The sequence below is a fragment of the Mirounga angustirostris genome, unplaced genomic scaffold, assembly GCF_029215605.1.
Source record: "Mirounga angustirostris isolate CCGP_5_RB_7025 unplaced genomic scaffold, mMirAng1.0.hap1 SCAF_3, whole genome shotgun sequence".
Classification (NCBI taxonomy): Eukaryota; Metazoa; Chordata; class Mammalia; order Carnivora; family Phocidae; genus Mirounga; species Mirounga angustirostris.
In genome coordinates, this window is record NW_026991711.1 from 86,732,305 (window position 1) to 86,750,850 (window position 18,546).

Below are 18,546 nucleotides of genomic sequence, written 5' to 3' on the forward strand. Positions count from 1 at the left end.
CACTTCCATCACTCATCTCCCACTCCCTCAGCCCTGGCTTCCCCTTAGCGAGTGAGTGGCCCAGTGCCCACGGTGTTCATTTGCTGGATCGTTCTGTGAAGCTTCTACCTAAAGACAGGTCAGTGCCGTTGAGGGCTGGTGGGGAGGCTCCGGTGGGCTGGGGCAGCCCTATTTTACCCGCCCTGGCGGAGGACCACTCACGGGTGGTTTTGAGAGGGGAGGAAGGCTTGCTTCCTCTTTGGCATCAGGGTGCTAGAGGGCTGTAGATCAGGCTGCGCCTCGTTGCCTCATGGAAAGCTATGAGGTGGGCTTCTCCTTGCATGCATGCTTGGGCCTGCTCCTACCAACACGTGTGTGCCTTATGGGCTTGCGTCTTGCTCCGTGCAGGAGGCCTGTCTTGGTGTGCATCTCTGTGTCCTTGGTACCTCGGTCTGTCTTCTCCAGAGTTCTGCCTCTCTGGGGGCCACTGTCAGGTACCTTCATCTCAACCTGCCCCCAGTCGACTTTCCTCCCTCCCTCTTTCCTGGCTTCTTCTCCACCTCCCTGCCCCCCTCCCCATCTCCACTGCTCTGGGTCCCTAGCTGGCTGTATAGTGTCCAACTGAACTTTCTTTTTACTATTCATTGAATAAAATGTTATTTTGTTGCCAGTTTAAAAAGTGGTTGGGTAACATTCATACCCTGGATTGTGCAATATAAATTGATGCCTCATATCTGAGGGGTAATCTGGCAATGGGCATCACGTATCAAGAACTGTGGAAAGTTCATACACTCTGAAATCTCCTCTCTAGGAATCTATCCTGGTGAATAACTGTGGAGTGTATAAAAGTTGTATCTACAAAGTGGTTCACCCCGTTGTTTTAATAGTGAAAAATGGAGAATGACCTTACTGTACATCAATAAGAATCAGTAAATTATAATTCATTACTGCAGTACTATGCAGCCATTAAAAATGAACATGAAAAAAAGAAAAAAAGGGGAAAAAAAGAAAGAGGATAAAAGGGAAAAAAATCAACATGAAGATTAGTATTTAGTGACATGGAAATATGGTCCAAGCTACATGGTTAAGTGAAGAAGCAGGTTGAAAGTTGCTGTATGATCTGATCCCATGTTTATTTTTTTAAAGGTGTATTATTTCTTTCTCTCTAATCATATTTACAGCTCTGTTGTGTACACATTAATACAGTCTGGAAGGATCTCTACCACAATGTTAAGATGGATGATCTCATTGATATGATATTATTGGTGATTTTGCTTTTCTCTTTGTATTTGTCTATATTTTCTGATGTATTTGGCAATGTACATGTTTTCAAGTGGTTTAATGAAAAAAAATCTGTGTAACTATGTTCACTTTGGAAAAAAGTGGTTGGGTAACATTTCCTAATTCTTTTACCCTCACCCCAACTCTCCCTTCCCAAATTACAAAGCCACTTCTTACTCATGTTCATTTGGGTTCACTTGTGCCTCTGGTCCTCCCTCCTATGAGCCCTAAAATCCATGGTCTCTCTCTCTTGTGAATACATCCACTCGGGCTGGGAAACACCAAAAGTGGCCAAGTGGGCTTTGCTTCCCCAAATGCCTATCACCAAGAACTGCTTCCAAGAGATGCTAATGAGCATCTCATAGAAAAATGTTTGGTGGTCAATATGTCTGGGAAATGCTGGGTAAAAGAATCAGGCTTCTCTACTGCAGGACTTGTCAGAGCCTTTCATTAAGTGGTAATGCACTGTGACTCCCTAAGAGCAGGACACAGAAAGCTGTATTTTCCAAACCATAGGTGCACAGGACCATTGTCCATGGGCCCCCTTGGGGCACCCCCTTTTCGCGTGGCAGAATGGAGACTATGTTGGTTGGCCGTCCTCACTGTCCTCAGAACTTGGATGGCCCCTGCTGTCTGAACCACTCACCTGGGGTTCATTTCCCTGCCACTGGGTTGTCAGTCCCTAACAAGTAGGCAGAGTGCTGTCTTCTTCCCCACTCCCCATCCTGCCCTTTCTTGGTCCATAGAGCCACGGGGATAATTGAGGTGGGCGCAGGTATTAACCAAGGGGACCCCCCCCCCCCCCCGCATGCACAGCTCTCCTGCAGTAGCAGCAGTGAACAGTGAGCCATGCCTGGAACCTCAGGCCACGCTGCTGAGCTCAGCACCCTGGGAGGAAGGAGGCTCTGATGGGGGGCAGGTTTGGGGAGGGCTGCCCCTGTGGCGGGGGAAGGGAGGCAGGGGGACTGTGCGTCTTTGCCATCCCCTCGTGGGGTGACGTTCAGGGAGCAGCGGAAACCCCCACTGGTGTGGGTGATCCTGAGGACACCGGCGCGTGTTGGTGGGGAGGTGGAGGCACGAGCCCCCTGGGAGGAGCCGTGTTCACATGGCGCAGGCTGACCAAGCAGGCGGAGAGGACGGGCAGCCCTCCCTGCTGTGCAGAGCCAGTACTGAGGGCACAGGCGTGGTGTGCAGTTGGCAGCTGTGGATGCCCAGCCAGACCCTGCGGTGGAGGTGAGCACGGGGATGAGCTGCCCCAACTCGCCCGAGATGCCGACTGGAAGGGAGGAGGGATGGTAGAGTGGGCCTGTGATAGGGAGTGGGACTGAATGAGATTGTTTAAATCTCAAGAGATAGAGCTAGGCTAGCTGGCAAGTCAAAGTCTCCCGTGCCCCAGTGGGAGGCCTCCAACCCCCTACACACCGAGGCCACCCCCGCCGCCCCAAAGGAGGCCACAGAGCCCAAGTGCCCAGTCTCTGTGGAGGCTGACCTTGGCGTGGGCGGCAGTGACGAGGCTAGCCCACCTCTCCGGCGGCCTGGTCCTGTACAGCTTGGAGGGGATGCAGCTGGGCAGCAGCTCCTGGACAGCCTCGCTCCCCGCCGAGGCGCCGAGCTGCACGTAGCAGTGCTGGGCCAGCAGCTGCACCAGCTCTTCCTCCTGCACAACCCGGGAACGGACACGGGGGGAGGGGCTCTGACGTCCCTGCCTCGTCCTGGCTCTTGTCCCAGCACAGGGGAGACGACCAGCCCTCAGGCAAGAGCCAGGAACGTGAGCAGCCACCTGTCCTGTCACCTCTGTTAGGCCGGACCTGCCTTGTCCCCAGCACACTGGAACCACAGTGTGCCCAATAGGCCCCAGGAGGCTGTTGTCCTGCTGGCAGGCTGGAACTTCCCGGCAGCCTCTGCCTGAGCCACTCTCCCAACTCTCAGGTAGACAGTGAGTGTCGGGGAGGGAGCTCTGAGGCCTGGGTGGAACCCCAACACTGCTGTCTGAGTAGGGTAAATGTGGGCAAGGCCTTTACCCTGTCTTACCCAGTGCCCACTTGTCACGGGTGACCAGTGGCCAGCCCTGTGTGGCTTCTGCAAGGATCCATTCAGGCAGGATCCTGTGTCAAGCACCAGCATGGCCCGGCATGGGGCTAGGGCTCCCTGCTTCAGGGCCCCATGGGTGCCAGGCAGCTCTCTGCTCTCTGGGAGACCAAAGCCTGCAGAGTTACCTAGCTGCCTGCCTCTCTGGGGTCTGTCTCTGCGCCCCTGTCTCTCCCTGCCCACGGCCCCATTTCAGGCAGGCCTCCAGGCTTGCTGCAGCCAGCTCGAAGCCTGAGAGCAGTATCCTCCTGCCTCAGGCCCGGGAAGGTCTGCAAGCACAGGGGTAGTGCAGCTCCGGGACCAGGTGCACGACCCCCTCCCCGGATGCTCACAGCCTTACAGCTCTGGCTCCTCTCTGCACTTTCCAGAGGGCCTGAGCCTCAGAGGGGACATAACGCTCTGAGGTCCCACTGCCAGGAAGCAGCACAGGTGGGACTGGAACTTGAGCACGAGGGCTCTAAGGCCGTCTTCCTATTGCCCCACGAACAGCTGTCGTGGGGAAGCCAGGTGGGCCTGGGGCTGAGGGAAGGCCTCCCCCGCCTGCTGCTGGTGCGTCGGACCCCAGAAGCCTGAACAAACCTATGGGCCAGGCTGGGAGGGGACAGCTTGCACACCCAGCAGAGGGGCCTGGGGACCTGCACTCCGAGAACACGTTCCTGGCCTCTCCCTTCTCCACATTCCTCACATCCCGTTCTGTGGGGTGCTCCCTGATGGCCGCAGCCCCGACCTGCCCTGGAACACGGTGCTCCCCCAGGCTGGCTGACGGGTCCATCTCGGGGCAGTGGGGTCCCCTCACCTTCTCAAAGCTGTACTCGCCAGACCAGACCCCGTGCACCACTTGGCGGTAAATGAGCTGGGTACTGACGGAGTCCTCCTGGGAGTCATGCCAGGGGGTGAAGAACTCCTTCCGGAAGTAGATGCGCCAGGGCGCCTGGCGCTCGTTCTCGCCCCTCTCCCGGGCCAGCTGCTCACACTGGGCGACCGCATCCATCACGTGGTCGCGCCCGCAGCCCAGGGACCAGAACTGAGGCCAGAATCAGGGGCAGCAGGGGTTAGCGACTGCTGTGTGCCAGGCCCCGCAGGGGACACCCACCCTCAGGACGCACAGGTGGAAGGGTGTGCTCGGCCGGGCCTCCGGGAGCCCGAGGACTTTCCCCACATGGGGGCATGGCCTCCCTACAGGCCCCGTCCCAAAGGAGGCAGGGATTGGTGTCCAAGGCTGGCATGCAGGGGTTGTAACACTTGGATCGGTTGCCTGGCATGAGCATGTCTGAGTCGGAGGCTGCGGGCATGAGGGTATGTGGGAGAGGCTGGGAGAGGATGTGAGGTTCAGGTGGGGCTGTGCTGGTGTGACCCTCCGATCTGGGGCACAGGAGTCTGTGGCTCCCTGGCACAACGAGGCTTCCAGCAAGATGTGTGAGTGCCTGGTCTATGTGTGGGCTGCTCAGGTGTGGCAAGGGACCTACAAGATGTGTGTGACACTGGGGCCAAGGTGCAGCCACTGGGCTGAGTATGTGGGTGTTCGGGCAGGAGACAGGTTACCTCTGTGTGTGTGCGTGCGCTGTCTGATGGGGGCAGCAGTGGCCAGGTTAACGTGGTAGGAGGGCTCGAGCTGGCCTGCATGTACGAGGGAGGTGGGAGATGGATGGGGCACCTGGTGGTACCTTGTCGTACACAGCCACCTGCAGAGAAAAGCCCAGGTGGTCGCTGAGGCCCTGCTTGTGGGCAATGTGTAGGCAGACTTCCCGAGATGTCGAGGCAGAGTCGACCATGACAGTCAGGCTCTCTCCAGTCACCAAGACAACATGGATCGGGATGTGCTTCTTGGACTTGACTGCCTGGGGACAGAGGAAGACTCAGGCCCTCCCATGCGTAGGGAGGCTGAGCCCAGGCGTGACCGACAGGGACCACAGGCGCAGAAGGCACCACGAGAGGTGGAGGGGCCCAGAGGACATGCTTCCTGCTGGCAGGTGCTGGAGGAGCCACGGGGGCTGGCGGCATCCCACACTGGGGGTCTCCCACCCTTGCTGGCCCCTACCTGCAGCTCCAGCCAGGTGGGGGGCTCCGTGCGCACTCGGTTGGCATAGGTGCGTCGCAGGCGCTCTGCACAGAAGGGCCCGTAGGCAGCTGGCCCTTTATCAATGAAGTTCAGCAGATACTGGTGGGAGAGGGAGGGAAGGGGGAAGACACTGAGAACGGAGGCCACTTTCCACTTCCTGCCCAGACAGATTCTAAAAGTCATAATACTCATGGTAACTAAGCGAGGTGATGAATGTGGTAACTGACCTTATTGTGGTAATAATTTTGCAATATATGCCTATATAAAATCACTACATTGTACACTTTAAATTTAAATCTGGAAAAAATAAAAATAAAATAATAATATTCAGTGTTGGCAAAAGTCTGTTGAGATGGGCACTCTCTCACACCATGAGAAGGAATATAAATCGGCACAGCATTTCTGAGGACCAATTTGTCACTATGTTTGAAGTAGTGCATAGTTGAAAAATGTGCATACTTTTTGACCCAATAATTCAGACCTGTCTCTATATATGGTGTGTATGGTGGTGAGCAACTGGAAGATGGGCCCTAAATGTCCAACAGCAAGTTAAATACTCCCTGGGATAGCTATATAGAGATGGCATTTGGGAAAAGTTTACCCCATGAGAAGACACTTAGGGAGGTAGGTGAAAAATGCAGGAGAGTCAATATTTAAAACATGTCTGACAAAATCTGTTGAAAATCTTTTTGCCTCACAGAGAGATTTTGTGAGGAGATGCAGCCTGGAAGAGTTTGCTGGTGTCTAGAGTGGCCCGGGTGCCCAGGGCAGACTGCCCCATGACCACGCCTCCTGCTGTCCCTGAAGGGACATGAGAGGAAGTGAGATTGTCTCTTGTCTGATCACAAGTATGACTGTAACACCACAAAAGGCCAGGAACAACAGAAGGTCCCTCTGGGTGTGGGGATGGCTTTTGTTCTCTTTTTAGACTGGCTGCATTTCCCACACATTACTCTTACAGTCAGAACCAAAGCTCTATTAAACAGCGAGGCCTGGGGCTTCGAGCACTCAGGAGCACCTGTCAACACCCCGCCTCCAGGTTTAGTTCTGAGGACTAGAGGGAGATGCGGTAGGCAGTCCCCAGTCAGTGCCCACTCCTGGGACACTTCTGTCTTTTCAACGCACATATCACCGACCACCTCACTGTCTCCTCAGAATAGCTGTCTTGGTGCCTGAGCCCAGACCTGAATAGGGGCAGGAAGGAGCCAGGTCCAGAGTCTTCTTTTAAAGATGGGGTAACTGAGGCCCAGAAGGCACAGCTGCCCACCGTGGCCTGCAGGGCTGGGATTTCTGGACCTTCTCGAAAGCCCAGAGCCAAACCATGCTTGCTGTAACCCACCCCCCTTCAGCCCCTGCCCTGGGTCCTCCCCACCTTCATGAACCTCTCGGAGGGTGGGAAGCAGCCCAGGCAAAGGCTGAGCAGGATCCAGCCCCGGGCCAAGCTGCTTGTTTTGAAGTTCTCTGACAGCTGCTTGCAGATCTGGCAGTAAATCTCATCCCTGAAAGACACACACCGCTGGGAGGCCAGGCTGGGGGCTGGCTCTGGGTGAGGAGACAGAGGTGCCTGGGCACACAGCTCCTTCTGTGCCCCTGGGTGGGGCCGTGTACACATGGTGACCTCCAGTCTCCTCAACTCCAACTGCCTTTGCTGGGCTCCCCTGCAACATCCCTGGCCCACCCTGGACCCTGTCATCTCCCAGGACTGTGCCACCTCCAATGTTTTTCCAGGGCTCTATGCACCCACTCTCATTGGACCTCATTTTCTACCTCATCCCTCGGGCCTTTGCTCCCTCCTTCACCCGCTCTGTTCACAACACCCTGGCCCTCCAGCTGGGAGGTGCGGCTGCAGGGAGTGCCCAGGGGTCTCCAGTCAGGCCCTGCCCCCAGTGGCCCCACCCAACCCAATCTGCTCCTTTCCTCAAGTTCACTATCATCTCCAGCCTTCTCCATCACCTTGAGGCCCAGTCCCTCTCCCACCCCTCAACGCAGCCATCCCTCCAAGTACAGAGAGGAGTGGAGATTCCATGGAGAATCCCTCGACTCCTCCCCTCCTGACCAGTTCCCATTAATACAGGCTCATGAGCCTCTCTTCTCTGCCTTCTCTTGGGGAGGAGGCTCTCCTGGGTCCCTCCTGCTGACCCAAGCCTCTATCATCTTATACAAGGGCCTGTTAGCCCCTCCAACCTCAACATATCCAGAGGCCAGCATCTTTCTCCTAATTACTCAGTGGTGATGATTCTCAATGTTTAACAACCAACTCTCCTAGGGAAAAAGCTCTGATTTGTTGCATTTGCCAATTTCTATGGTGTAAATATTCCCACCAATGCCAGTTTCAAGCTACTAACACGATGTCACTGAACACAGAGTTGGGAAGAGATGTTTACCATCGCTCTCATGGGCCAGTACAGTCAGCTCTAGCCACTTCCTCTTTTGGCAGTCTCTACAGGTACCACCATCAACCATTTCACTCAAACTGGAAGTCTGGAAGCCCTCATGACTCCTCCCATCAGCCAGCCACCTACCATCTGTCTCCTGGATATTTTCTCTGTCCCCCTTTCTCTGTTCCCGCTCCCTAGGCCATCCCTCATCAGCTTTCTGGGGACCTCTGCAGCAGCCCTCTCCTGGCCTCCCACCCCCTGGCTCTATCCCTCCATGTCATTGGCAGGAAGACCTTTCTGGAATTCAAATATAATCATGGTCTTCCCTTCCCTTTCTTTTTTTTTTTTAAAGATTTTATTTATTTATTTATTTGACATACACAGAGAGAGAGCAGGAGAGCACAAGCAGTGGAAGCTGCAGAGGGAGAGGGAGAAGCAGAGGGAGAGGGAGAAGCAGACCCCCTGCCGAGCATGGAGCCTGATGTGGGGCTCGATCCCAGGACCCTGGGATCATGACCTGAGCCAAAGGCAGTCGCTTAACCAACGGAGCCACCCAGGCACCCTGGCCTTCTCTTTCTTAAAACTTTTCCTTACTTCTCCTAGAACTGAATTCAAACTCCATGCCCCAGCAGTGACAGATCACTTGGAATTCCAGACCCTCAGGCTGTTTCAGGATTCTGTGACCCTGTTCACCTTCTCCCTTTGTCTGGTGAACACCCTTCCTCCTTCCCACCCCACCCAGCCTAGGAGGGCATTATGACTAGTCCTTTGTTCTCTCACTGGACCCCCATCTTAGCATAAGCAGTTATTGTGGGTATCTGGCTTCTCCCATGCTCCCCACTAAAGAATGAGCTCCCAGAGGACAGAGACCTGTTGCCCTCTTCTCTGCATCCCCAACCCTCAGGCTAAGGCCGGGCCCTGAGCAGGTACTTAATAAATGCTTATTGCCATTTGCAACAATATGAATGGAGCTAGAGAGTACTATGCTAAGCAAAATAAGTTAGTCAAAGACAAATACCATTTAATTTAATCAATATGTAGAATTTAAGAAACAAAACAGATGAACAGAGGGGGAAGAAAAAGAAAGGCAAAACAGAAAACAGACTCAACTATAGAGAACAAATGGAATGTTGCTAGAGGGGAGGTGGGTGGGAGGATGGGCTAGATGAGTGATAGGTATTAAAGAGTGTAGTTGTTGTGTTGAGCACCGGGTGTTGTATATACATGATGAATTGCTAAACTCTACACCTGAAATTAATATTACACTGTATGTTAACTAACTGGAATTTAAATAAAAACTTGAAAAAAAAAAAACATTTATTGAATGGGTGGCTGGATGTGGGAGTGGGCATTTGCTTTGTCTTGGAATCTGACTAAGACCCCAGAGCCAAGGACAAACAGATGATAATGCTCAACACTCTAAAGAGATACATTCTTGTAGAATTTATCAAAGGATGGCAGAACCAGTCTAGCTACTGACATCTCCTGCATAAGAGAAGATGAAAAATTTGAAAGGCGATTCCTGAAAGGGACTTCATGGAAATAGAGAAATCTTTGGCCCATCTCTATTCCCTCCAAGTGATGCAGAGCTGGGGAGACCCCAGGAAAACTGTTAATAGAGATGGGGCTGTCTGCCAGAGAGAGAGATCCATCTCACTCCCTATCTGAGGTATGCTGAACCCCAGAAGCCCATTGGTCTACTCCAGGGTACTGGTATGGGGCACAATGACAGAGTTCTTAAGAGTACTTGACTTATGTATGCCCCAGAGACACAAGTTAGGGGCCTCTATGAACAAGAGACTAGCATCTGATTCCCCCCTAATTCTAAGCTACCCCTGATGGGAGAGAGAACAGACAGGAGCCGGGAGTTACACTTGGTACGGCAAGCATGGAAGGGCTTTCTGTTGACTAAGAGGATGCCATAGAAGAAGCTGGGACTCAGGCATCTTGATGGGATCCCACACAAACAGGCAGCCCATCATTCCAGAAGAGCCCAGCACTAAGAGGCTGTGGTATGTTCAATTAGGGGCTAGATTTGAGAGCAAGTCTCAGTGGATCACTGAAAGTGTCAGCCCCAGCTAGAGGACAGCACAGTGTGTAAGTGCCTTTAGAGGTATCTGAAGAACCCACAGTGCATCTCATTTGGACACAGCTTATACATGCCTGCCATCTTGGAGGATATGGCGTCCAGTGAGGATTAACATGAGAGAACTACCAATAGAACTAAGTTAGAAGAGTTGCCAGGTTGGTGTCACACAGGCAGCTAAAACTGGGGTAGAAACCCTACAGCCTTATTGGCTTGAACAACCAGAGGACAGAGTTTGGGGTGCCCAAACCCAGCAGTTGAAAGTGAGAAGGGAAATCCTGGAAAGAAGAGAACCAGAAAAGAAGAGTTATCAATTTTGCATATAAAATCTTCCTAAATCTCTGGCTGGCCCCTGATCTACACATGTGTGGGGCAGACTCCAGGAATCCCAGCAAAGGCTAAAATAACTGACCATGGATTCCATCTGCTGCTCACTACAGGAAGACAAAGTTTGAATCCAGCCAAGGTAACTGCCTGTCAAAACAAAAGTCAACACTCTTCGAAAGAATATAACAGATTCCAGAGTCTCTAAACATATCATTCTCAGTGTCTCGGATATAACCCAAAAGTAATATAATTATGAGGGAATAACAGTCCAGTACTAGATGTGTGAGGAAACAGAAAAACATGACCATTCTCAAGAGGAAAGGCAGTCAATGGGAACTGACCCCAAGATGACTTAGATATTGGATTTAGCAGAAAAGGTTTTAAAACTACCATCACTGCTCAAGGACACAAAGGACACTATGCTCATAGTGAATGAGTGAACAGGAAATCTTGGCAGAGAAATAGAAACTATAAAAAGAACCAAGTGCAAACTCTAGAACTAAAACATATAACATCTGAAATTAAAAAAAAAAATTGTTACCTGGGTATAACAGCAGACTAGGGTAGTTAAGACAAAGACCAGTTAATCTGAAGATAGATCAATAGAAATTATCCAATCTAAAGAACAGAGAGGAAAGAAAAGAAAGAGGAATAGACCCTTAGGGACCTAAGGGATGATATCGAAGACTCTTACATATGTTTAATTAGAATTCAAAAGACAAGAGAGAGAGAGAATAAAATAGAAAAAAGTATCTGAAAAACTAATGGCCAAAATTTCCCAAATTTGGTAAAAAATAATAACCCAAAATATTTAAACCCCTAAAATATAGTAGTCTGTTTTTCAAAGCAGTATACATATTTCTTAAAATTTATATGAAAAGACAATTCCTGGGGCCCCTGGGTGGCTCAGTCATTAAGTGGCTGCCTTCGGCTCAGGTCATGGTCCCAGGGTCCTGGGATCGAGCCCGCATCGGGCTCCCCACTCTGTGGGGAGCCTGCTTCTCCCTCTCCCACCCCCCACCCCTGCTTGTATTCCCTCTCTCGCTGTCTAATAAATAAAATCTTTAAAGAAAAAAAAAAGACAATTCCTTTAAAGCAATACATATATAATATAAATGAGGAATTTACTCATTTACAGGGCCCTGCATAAAAGCCTATTATAAAACGAATCACTACCCCATGATACACCTGTTCTCCTAAAACTCGCTTTACCCATGGGTTTTAACACAGAGCAAGTGGAGAACTCTTAATGGTTATGATATCTATTGTACTCAGGCCTAGGCTGTAGGCCCCAAGACACGGAGCAGGGAGAGGACAGGCTGTCTTAGGGGGCCGGCAGAGGAGGAGGCTGTGGCCATGGACTGAGAGCCAGTGAGGGGTTCTGATGTTCTACATGGGGGTGAGGTGGGAATGGGGACTGACCTGAGGTTAGGCCGCAGGATAGCATAGCCCACAATGAAGTGCACCTTCTCCAGGTTGGACATGGGTCGGTCTGTGATAGGGCCATCAGGCTCAAATGCTTCCTCTCCAATATTCAGCTGGCTGGTTACCTTGAAACCCAAAGGAGGCGGTCAGGAGAGCTGTGATGCTCCCCATTTGCAAAGGAGGAAACCAGGTGCAAGGAGGGAAGCAAAAGCTTGGGATCCTGTGGCAGGCCAACAGCAGGGCTGGAAGCAGACTAAAGCCCCCTTACCCTGGGCTCACCTGGCCTGTGATCCTGGAGGACCGCTTTAGCTTCATGGAGGAGATATCCTTGCTCCCTCTGTCCCTGTGGCTGGATCTCTGCAGATGGAGACAATTCCTAAGGGAAGTTGTGCCAGGACGGTACTTTGATGATGCTGCTGACTCCACAGTCACCTAGACAGAGCTAGTGTCCACCTCTCCCAGCCATTTCCTGGCCCAATTTACAAAGCCGCGTGCAGCCCTGCATCTTGGCTGAGCTTTGCAACACTTAGAGATGTGCATCCTCCTCTTCCCTTCTGGGTCAGGAAACAGAGGCAAGGGGAGGTGAGACACTTCCTAAGACTACTCACATAACCAGCTCTCAGGGAGGGCTCAGGACCATTCTGATTCCAAAGCCTTACCTCTTGCCAGTAAAGCCCTCCAAGGTAGGGCCAGCTCTGAGCCCAGGTGCCCAGGACAGCCCTGGGCCCTGGTCATGCTCAGTGAAAATTTCATGATTTGGAATACCATCTGCCCCCTGTAAGGTGGGAGCTCGGAGCTCTGCCAGAGGATCAGAAGAATCTAAGCTTCAAGGCCTGTGCTGGGTGGGGTGGTGGGGCTTGTCCCCAGCTATTAGGATCTGTTGGTCTCCTGAGGCAGGAGTCCCACCTTGTCCTGAGGGCATCATGAGAAGTTGCTGCCAAAATTAGAGCTCAGTGTGGAACTGGGCTTGGGTTGGGATAAGTGGGGTTGGGGTTTGGGGTAGAACTGGTTTGCCACACAGGGATGGACTGCAAAATACCCTAGCTGGCAGGTGAGGGTGGGCAAGGCTGGCTCTGCTCACTGCTCCTCTGGGAGGCACACAGCAGGTGCTTAATAAATGTGCGTAGGAAGAAAAACTTGAGATGTGACTTCTGGGAGGCCAGTCCTGCTTCTCCCTGTGCTCACCCTCCAGAGGTGCAGAGTGGCTGGACCACCACCCAGGGTCCTGAGTGGCCCCCAGTGATCCACATCCTCCGGCATTTCTACCCACCACAGTATGTGACTTATGAGACTAGGCATTGCAGCTTCCTCTCTTAGTTCACTTAGTCTGGGGAAGTCCAACTGTGAGAATGCTGGGGCAGCCTTGTGGAGAGGCAAGACCTGAGGCCTCCTGCCAGCAGCTATGTTAGGGAGCCATCTTGGAAGTAAGTACTGGAGCTCTGGTCCAGCCTAGAGAGATAGCAGCCCTGTCCGTGGCCTGACTGCAATCTTAGGACAGACCCTGAGCCAAGACAACCAGCTAAGCCACTCGTCACCCTCAGAAACTGTGTGAAAGAATACGTGTACTGTTTCAAGCTGTTAAATTTGGGGGGGGTGGGGAGGTAATTTGTTACCCTGCAATAGATAATGAATATGTTCTGCAAAACCAATGCTTCTAGAGATCCGGGGTCAGAGCTTAACTTGGGCAACTTCCCACATAACTCTGGGACCAAGTCTGGCCATGTGATCTCAAGCTGCAGACTTCCTTAGATTTCTATGCAGTTAGTCTGCACACAGGACCCTGCAGGTGTCTGAGCAGAGTCCCAGACACTGGATGTATGGGGTGCTGTGATATTGTGATTTATAGTAAGAAATAAATATTTGGTCTTCATCCCCATTCCCGGCACAGAGCTCCTGAAACCCTTGGAATTTCCTGCAAATGAGGCAACTTTGAGAAACACCTAAGGATGGGGGCTGGTTGTCAGCAGAACCAGCCCTGTGATTGGGGGATTGGAACTTCCAGTCCCCTCCCTCTCACCTCCACCTCTGGGCAGTGGAGAAGGGCTAGAGATTGATCACCAAGGGCCAATGATTTATTCTTCCTGCCTATGTAATGAAGCCTCCCTAAAAACCCAAAAGGATGGAGTTCAGAGAGCTTCGGGTTGGTGAACACGTGGAAATTTCGGGAGAGTGGCACGCTGGGAGAGGGGATGCAAGCGCCACCTTCCTTTCCCCAAACCTTGCTCTATGCATCTCTTCCATCTGGCTGTTCTTGGTTATATCCTTTTATAAAAACTGGTAATCTAGTAATTAAAGTATTTCCCTGAATTCTGTGAGTTGCTCTAGCAAATTAATCAAACCCAAGGAGGGGGTCGTGGGAACCCCTGATTTGTAGCCTGTGGGTCAGAAGCACAGGTGGCAACCCGGACTTGTGACTGGTCTCTGAAGTGGGGGGTCGTCTTGTAGGACTGAACCCTTAGTCCGGGATCAGACACTGCCTCCAGGTCGATAGGTTCCAGGTGAGTGGAATTGTGGCACACCCAGCTGGTGCTGGAGAACTGCTTGGTGTGGGGAAAACCCCCACACACTGGAACTGGTGTCAGAATTATAGGCCGTCCTGGGGGTCCTGCTGCTGGCGGTCCTAGTGCTGTCACTGCTGTGTAATTCCTTTGAACTATTCTTGGTGAGTTCTATTAAGATGACATCATGAAACTGAGGCCTTGGGAAGGACTTCTGACCAAAAGTGAATGTGAATGAACCTTCCATCAGAGGGCAGGATAGACCACAGGCCAAGAACTGGGTCTTTGAATTCACTAGAATAGATTCAAAGCCCAGTTCTGTCACACTCACTCCCTGTGATCTGGGGACAAGTCACTTCACTTCTCGGCTTCTTCCGCTGTAATAAACTTACTACTCCCTACTTCATAGGGTTGGCTCCCCTGGGGATTAACTGAAGAGGGAATTGGCACACAGCATGCCATCTATCAGTAACAACACTGGCTGTTATCACTGTTCTGTGCGTTTGAATTCCGTTGAAGTCAAACCTACAACCCAGAGCCTGGAAGGCCCTTTGTGATACTGACCGTATCACTCAGAAACTCCTGGGCATCATGCCTGACTCATGAGTTCCTGAGCACGAGTCAGGTTTAGTGGCTGATGCTCACTCCATGTCTTGCCCACTTCAGGTCCAGCTCCCACGGGCCTTGGCCTGGGCGACACCGGGGCCCTGCCCTGCCCCGGCCCCCTCACACCACGCACCTGTGTAGACCCACGGTGCTGTGGAGACTGGGTGCTGTTCTTTCTGCCCAGGGTGTCGTGGATCTGCCGCATCACTGAGCCGCCATGCAGGCCGTTCCTTGCAAAAAGCACTGGCTCTGGAAGGTCACCCATGAACCTCAGGATGATGCTCCACACGGCCAGGGCGGCCTGGGGAAACGGAGACAGGGGGCTCAGCTGGAACACAGCTAGCAGTCCGGGGCCCACAGTGATCCCTTCCCTTCCTCATTCCCTCTGAACCAGGGGGAGGCCTGAGCCACTAGAAGCCAGAGAACCACTGGGTACCGAGCAGTCGGCTTCATCCTCATGGTAGAGCAGTGGGTAGCGCAGGGGCCGCCGGATGTGCGTGTGGCTGGCCAATTTCTGGAAGTAGGTTGCAGCAAACCTGGGGAAGGTGTATTCGGCCAGGCTGTCCATGTCATCCTCAGACTCCTCCACCATGGGGACGGTGTCCAGGTCAACCTCGGGCAGCTTCTGGGTCCCTGCTTCCAGGTCCTACGTGCCCATGAGAGGGAGGGTCAGGGGTCAGCTGTCCCTTCAGATGCTAGCCAGCAGGGTGTGCCTCTCTGGAGGCCAGGGAGCCCCAAGACAGGTCTGTCTGCTTATCGGCTGGGTGCCGCATGAACCACGCCCCCTTGTGTCTGAGACCTCTTCCACCACCTCACTGGTTCAGTGGGCCCCTGCTGGGCAGTTCCTCCTGCAGAAGTGGTCTCAGCTGCCCCGACTGCACGGCGTGTGTGTGTGTGTGTGTGTGCGTGTGTGCGCGCACGCACAGGTGCTCTGAGAGGGGGTCAAACACGCCGTGGGAAATGCTGCCTGGTTGAAAGCCCCACAGCATTTGCACGTTAAAGGTTCTAGGAAGTCTCCTAGGTTAGAAACCTGCTTAACTTGAAAGGGTCTGGCCACAGAAACTCATGCGCCCCTTTTCCTTGCTTGCTCACCCAGGACCGCAGGACACACTTCACCACCTCTTCTGTCAGCTCCCCTAACCCCCCAGCCGAGCCTTGGCTTCTCAGTGAGCCTGGAGGCTGACTGCGGTCAGGAACTGAGCGGCGTCCTCCATCCCCTGCCAGGCCGGACCCCTGAATGACAGGGCCCATCTTACCTCAAAGCGCTGTGGGGCCTGGCCCTCCTGCCCACCGACCACGGAAGGGAGGAAACCGAACACTTGCTCCACCATCTCCGTGTCCGTGACAGTGTCGTAGATGGACTGCCGTTTCCGGGTGGGGAGAGCACTTTGGCTCTTCTGCTCTTCAGCGGGGATGGCTAGAGGCCCCTGCGCATATGCCCCATGGAGCAAGGTTACCACAGGCCCAGCGGAGGCAAGCACCTCACTGAACCTCCTCCTGATGTGATTTGTTCAAATCAGTAAGTTTTCCTCTAAAATCCTAGAATTTAATAACTAGCATGACTAGAAATCAACCACCCTGGGCTTTTCGTTTCCCATGGAGAATCAGAGGTCCAGAGAAGGAGGGCTGCCTGACATGGTCCCTGAGCTACTGCCTCAAACCCCAGGGGCCCCCAGAACCTAGCTGCCCACCTAGTCCCTTCACTCAAAGTGCACCAAGGCTCCATTAGGACATGTCCCTGGGCCTGTACTAACTAGCGCACAGGTGAGGCTGATCTGTGGTCTGTCTGGGGCTACCTGAGAGCAGAAGCCTGCTGTGGACGTGTCTGAGGGTCTGATGTCTTACTTGTCCTGGCCACTGCACTAGTAATGTGCTCAGCAGACCCAACTTTCATCCCTAGAGCAGGCGTAGACTTCATCCTAGCCTTTTCCTTATCAGTTTCCAAATGAGCGAGTACTGAGGAAAGAGGTTGACTCTCGGGTGCTCACTAGAGGAAAGGGAATCACGAGGGTGAAATTTCAAAATGCAGGGATGTGCACCTTGCGCCACTGCCCTGCTCCCTGCCCGTCAGCCTCTCCTGACCAGACACTCACAGACTCCTCTTGGAATTTCTCTACCCCAGAAGTGTCATGCCACAGCCCAGTCAGCCAGGGGCCTTTGCCCTCCTCCACGGAGCTGTGGTCCCCCATAGCTCATCTGGCCCTGGTTTCCTATGTCGTTCAGGGAGGGATCAAGGAGTTCAGTTTCCAGGTTTCAGGCATAAGACCATCCTGCTGACACGATGCCTCTTCTATGTCACATCCCGCATGCTCCTGGGGGTGACCTAGATGTCCCAGACGGCCTGAGGACCTGCTGCAGTCATAAATTTGGACGTGGAGGAGATAGGAGTGTCTGGTGAGAGCTCTATGTCGCTGCTCATCCCTCCTGACTGCCTTCCTGCTATGGGCCCCAGTCAGCCCTCACCGGCCTAAGAGGGCACTGACCACCTACACTGGCTTTCTGCTGCCGGAAGTTCCGCCGGACAGCCATGCCCCTGGCATGCGCCTGTATGACCACCACTGCCTTCCTCTTGGCCTGGACTTGCTGGCGCACAAGGTAGCCCCTGCATAGCGCCTGCAGCTGGACCATCCTCTGCCACATGGTCTGGTACTGCTTTGCCAGCAGCTGGCTCCGGGCAATGGCCTGCAGGCGCTCAAAACCCAGGAGGATCTGTGGAGGCAAGAGGGACAGATGCTCAAAAGGAGGCCTGGGCCCAGCAGGGCAAAGAGCATGGAGAAGGCCTTCCCAAAGGGACAGAGAGAAAGAGAGGCAAGTCATACATCCCAGGAGACCTCACAAATTAGCTTCACAGTTATCTGCTTCTTGGCAAAGCGCTAGTGCTAAAATTTTATGCACCTACAAGCATGAGCATATTAAGTGAGTTATTACTTGCAAAGCACTGAGAACAGTCCTTGGCATGCAAATAAGTGCTAAATAAGTATTGTTAAACGGCATAGACAATAAAGTGCTCTCCTGGTGGCCAGTGATTAGAGAATTGGTTTGGATGTCACATGGGTGATGGGATTCCAGGGGCCTTGCTTATCACACCTAAAGCTAAGTCCAGCCAAATTGTCAGAAGCTAGTGCACCTGTGTGGAGGTCTATGGCTGGCTTCATTAAGCTAATCTCTGGGATCTTTAAAATAAAGAGGAAATAATAAATTGATAAACACCCACTTCTATGCTGCAAACATGCTTTGGTGCACAGCAGTCCCTGATCCCCTGGACGAGTCTTGTTGGCTTCTCAAAGACCAACCCATTGGGTGCTGGGGGTGTGGGGTCATGCTTCATCCTATAAGCTTGGAAGTTATACAGACCTGCATCCAAATCCCAGCTCTACTGATTACTAGCTGTGTGCTCCTGGGAAAATTATTTAATCTCTCTATGCCTCGAGCTTATTGACACATGGGGTTGGTTTAACAATAAATAAAACAATGGAACGGTTCTAAGTAGACTTTCCATCCATGTCAGCTGCTATTACATCCTTGTGAGCACAGTACATGGACAGGCCTGGGGTCAAATTTCAAAATGCAAGGATGTGCATCTTGTTGCTGTTCCCCTGTTCCCTGCCCTTCAGCCTCTCCTGTCCAGACCCTCAAAGGCTCCTCTTGGTATTTCTCTGGCCCCAAAGCATCATTCCACAGCCCAGTAACCAGGGGTCTTCACTCTCCTCCACAGAACTGTAGCCTCTCATAGCTCATCTGGTTCTAGTTTCTTGAGCCTGGTTTTCTGGCCTTGGTTTGCTGATATGACCACTGCATGTCCCAACCACAGTCACATCA

General features: G+C 52.6%; 1 protein-coding gene across 1 annotated transcript in view; it reads right to left on the bottom strand.

Annotated features, from left to right (window-relative positions):
- MYO7B (myosin VIIB) overlaps positions 1–18,546 on the bottom strand; it is a 77,192-nt gene that overhangs the window by 11,034 nt on the left and 47,612 nt on the right. Inside the window, exons 20-30 of the mRNA XM_064585814.1 lie at positions 17,218–17,436; positions 15,984–16,154; positions 15,164–15,373; positions 14,861–15,028; positions 11,903–11,980; positions 11,621–11,748; positions 6,780–6,906; positions 5,387–5,506; positions 5,013–5,186; positions 4,145–4,372; positions 2,750–2,917 (exon numbers count right to left, since the gene is read on the bottom strand). Coding sequence (XP_064441884.1) covers positions 2,750–2,917; positions 4,145–4,372; positions 5,013–5,186; positions 5,387–5,506; positions 6,780–6,906; positions 11,621–11,748; positions 11,903–11,980; positions 14,861–15,028; positions 15,164–15,373; positions 15,984–16,154; positions 17,218–17,436 — 1,791 coding nt within the window. The remainder of the gene's footprint in view (positions 1–2,749; positions 2,918–4,144; positions 4,373–5,012; positions 5,187–5,386; positions 5,507–6,779; positions 6,907–11,620; positions 11,749–11,902; positions 11,981–14,860; positions 15,029–15,163; positions 15,374–15,983; positions 16,155–17,217; positions 17,437–18,546) is intronic.